We start from the raw sequence: 3,462 nt of genomic DNA on the forward strand, positions 1-3,462 counted from the left end.
TGCCGGGCCCTGGGCCAGTGCCGGGGCAAAACTGGAGGGTGCGGTTCATTTGCGGGCACGGAAAAAAACAAAAGACAAAAAAAAAAAAAAGATTATGGGGGGCCGGCGGGGGGGCGCAGGGGATAGGGCGCCGCTTGGGAAGCGCGGCGGCGCTCCCGCCCGAGGGTTCGGATCCCACATACAGACCGGTTCCTGCTCACTGGCTGAGCGAGGCGCGGGAGCAACACCAAGGGTTGCGATCCCGTTGCCGGTCCCTGGTCCAGTACGGGGGCAACACTGAGGGTTGCGATCCATTGCCGGACACGGAAAAAGACAAAAGACAAAAAAAAAAAAAGATTATGATGTGTGCACCAGATAATACCATATAAGTCTAGCTCCTAACATACCTATTTGTTTAACGAATTAAGTGAAATTCATCAAATTTGCTATCATCTATAGAATTTAACACTACAAGCCCCCATACTCTTCCAAGTTAATTCCCTGTCCGAACAAAGAAAACTGTTTTGCTCTCCCTTTCCCCACTAACGAGTGCCAAAGCATCTCTTCTTCCCTGACTTCCTCTCACACTCCTCGGCTCCAGCCAGTGGGGATCTCACTGAGGTGTGGGCCATCAGAATCTAGGTGTTCTTTCTTTAGCTCTTGGGGGATCTAATGGGACAGGTTCAGTTTCTTCAGCAACAAGCATGGTTGGTGGGGCTAAGATACAAAAACAGGACCTCACCTATAAAACTTAAAAAACAAAAAGAAACATATACATTGCAGTAGTTATTGAAGGAACAATAGTATTTTAAATGAAAAGTGGTGTTCCTAAAATTCAACACAGCTTATTACTAAAATCACATGACTGTTCCCAGCCAAATACATGGCATTTTCAGGAAATGGAAGTTAAGAAGAAAACAGAAAGGAGTTTAAAAAAAAAAAAAAGAAACAACTTCATGACTTCAGCTTCTCCAGGGTGTCAACCAATCAGGATCAGCAGCCATCCAGAATCCACCACCTGCAAAAGTTAAAGGCAATTAAACAATAAGTGTGATACTCAAAAGTAGTCCCACTGTTCAAGTAAATGAATAAAATAAGAATATATATACATGCATATTTATGTGTATGTGCACCTACAATGACAGAAAGTGGTTAATTTTCTGTGAAGCAAATAAGTTATTTTTTAATCAGAAGGGGACCTTAGGAAATTGGTTTCTCTTTGGAGTGTTTCCATTCTTTCTTACCTTCCTGAAATCAGTGAGTCTGTCCCGGGTCAAGGCCTCCACTCTCAACTGGCATGTAGACTTTCTTACATTTATAGCAGAACGTGCGCCATGAAAAATTCATCGCTTTACACCATGGACAGTCCCACTTCTCTGGACTGTAGCCTGGGGCAGCCTTCTCTTGTTGCGGTGATTTTGAGGCTTTTTTCCCTTTTGGTTGCTTGGCTTTCTGCCCCTGAGGCTGCTGTTTCTTTGGGCTTCCTTTCACATCTTGGCTCCTCAGCGAGGTCGCCTGGGGTCTCTCTGGACTTTCTTCCTGGCTGTGGCTTCTGCTAGACCCCAGGGGGATGGTCTTCTGGGGCCTCTCTGGATCTTCCTCCTGGCTTTGACTTCCAGAGTCCCCAAAGGGGACCACCTTCTGGGGTCTTTCTGGACCTTCTTCCTGGCTCTGGCTCTCCCCCTGGGGCCTCTCTGGATCTTCTTCTAGGCTGCGGTGCCCACTGTCCCCAAGGGGGGGCATTCTCTGGGGCACCTCTGTACCTTCTTTTTGGCTGTGGTCACTGCTGTCTCCCAGGGCAGCCATCCCCTGGGGCATCTCTGGACCTTCTTCCTGGGTGTGGTCACTGCTCTCTCCCAGGGCAGCCATCCCCTGGGGCATCTCTGGACCTTTTTCCTGGCTGTGGCTTCTGCTGTCCCCTAGGGGGGCTGACCCCTGGAAACTCTTCGAACCTTCTTCCTGGACATAGCTCCTCTGGTCCCCCTGAGAGACCATCGCCTGGAAGCCCACTGCAGTGCATGGGCCAGGTGGGTAGACCCCCATACCAGACATCTGTAGTGGCACTACTGATGTTTCTGTTTCTGTGACTAGTCCAGGTGGTTGAGGTGGCACAAATGGGGACCCCATTACAAATGGTGGGTGTAATGGGAATGGCGGTGGCACTGGCATTGGCATAGGAGGGTGCATGGGCTGGGCCCAGGAACCCGGAGGTCCTCGCATGTAGACAACTGCTGCTGGGGCTGGCATCTGGGACTCACAATACAGCCTACCATGTGCCCGTGTAGCCACCACCTCTCTCTGTGGCTCTACGTTTTGGGGCCAAGCTGCAGCCCCCTGCTGCTCAACTCGCAGCCCGGGCTTTATTTCATGGGCCAGCGAGTCAGCCTGGGAAGACCCCTCGGCCCGGAGCAGCTTCCTGCGCAGCATATCGCGCTCATCCTTCGCCTGCTGCAGGGCGGCCTGCGTGGCACGCAGCTGTTGGACCGACTCATCACGCTCCATGCGCAGCCGCTGCAGCTGAGTGGCCAGAGCCCAGGTGGCCGCCTCACGCTCTTCCACCTGCTGCTGCAGCTGCCGGATCCGGCACGACTGCTGCTCCTGCTGCCTTGCGGCCACGCGCACACTCAGCGCCAGGCCGCTCCAGGTGCAGACCCTCTTAAGGGAGCGCGGCACCTGAGGATCGGTCAAAATGGCCCGAAGCTGGTCCTCTACCTCATTCCAGGGCCGCGAGCGGAAGGCCAGGTAGAAATCTGGGCCACCGCCATTCATGAGGACTTCATTGTTGATAAATTTGATCACCTCCCTGTGGCGGAAACCGCTAGCGTGGTCTCCAAAGTCCACAGCCATGGCCGCTGCGGCCTAGTCAAGCGACCACCTCACGGAACGCGGCTGCTGGTTATAGGCTGTAGCAGCCAACTGATACCCCCCGCACCTCCCTGCTCAGTCCTAATTCAGTTTTTGTCTAGTCTTGACCTCCTCCTCGGTCTGCTTCCTCCCACACCACCTCAAACTCCTCACAAAGAAGCCAATCTCCTCACCACACCAAACCCTGCACATCGGCGGGACTACGCGGCACACGGCATGGCGCAGCACGTCGACGGCATGGCGTAGCACGTCGACGGCATGGCGTAGTTGACGGCCGTGGCGTAGTACGTCAACGGCATGGCGTGGGCGTCTACGGCATGGCATGGCGTGTTGACGGCATGGCGTGGGGTGTCCACTGCATGGCGTGGCATATCACAGCATGTCACAGAGAGAAGCTCTGAATCATGATGCAAGGCCTGCTGGGAACAGCCTTCCTTGGCACAGAACAGATTAATGGTTGCTCAGGCGATTGCCAACAGAAGCTTTGATTTCAAAAGCTTGGGAATGACAGTACTCAGCATCATGGAATGAATTGCTAGCTAGGTGTTAGAGTTGGATAGGTGCACACATAGGGGCTGCTCTTGTCTCAGTTCCATCTCCCTTACTTGCAGTTACTAC

At 53.0% G+C, this 3,462-nt stretch overlaps 1 protein-coding gene across 1 annotated transcript; it reads right to left on the bottom strand.

The window, feature by feature from the left end:
- Positions 1–1,233: 1,233 nt before the first annotated feature.
- On the bottom strand, positions 1,234–2,826 carry LOC103582778 (basic salivary proline-rich protein 2-like). Its single transcript, XM_008564285.1, has one exon. It carries the CDS (start codon positions 2,824–2,826, stop codon positions 1,234–1,236), a length of 1,593 nt encoding a protein of 530 aa, XP_008562507.1.
- Positions 2,827–3,462: the final 636 nt, after the last annotated feature.

Source organism: Galeopterus variegatus, unplaced genomic scaffold (genome assembly GCF_000696425.1).
Source record: "Galeopterus variegatus unplaced genomic scaffold, G_variegatus-3.0.2 Scaffold182, whole genome shotgun sequence".
NCBI lineage: Eukaryota > Metazoa > Chordata > Mammalia > Dermoptera > Cynocephalidae > Galeopterus > Galeopterus variegatus.

Bases quoted from the DNA above. Each gene is read 5' to 3' on its own strand.
- LOC103582778 (XM_008564285.1), bottom strand. From the start codon at position 2,826: ATGGCTGTGGACTTTGGAGACCACGCTAGCGGTTTCCGCCACAGGGAG.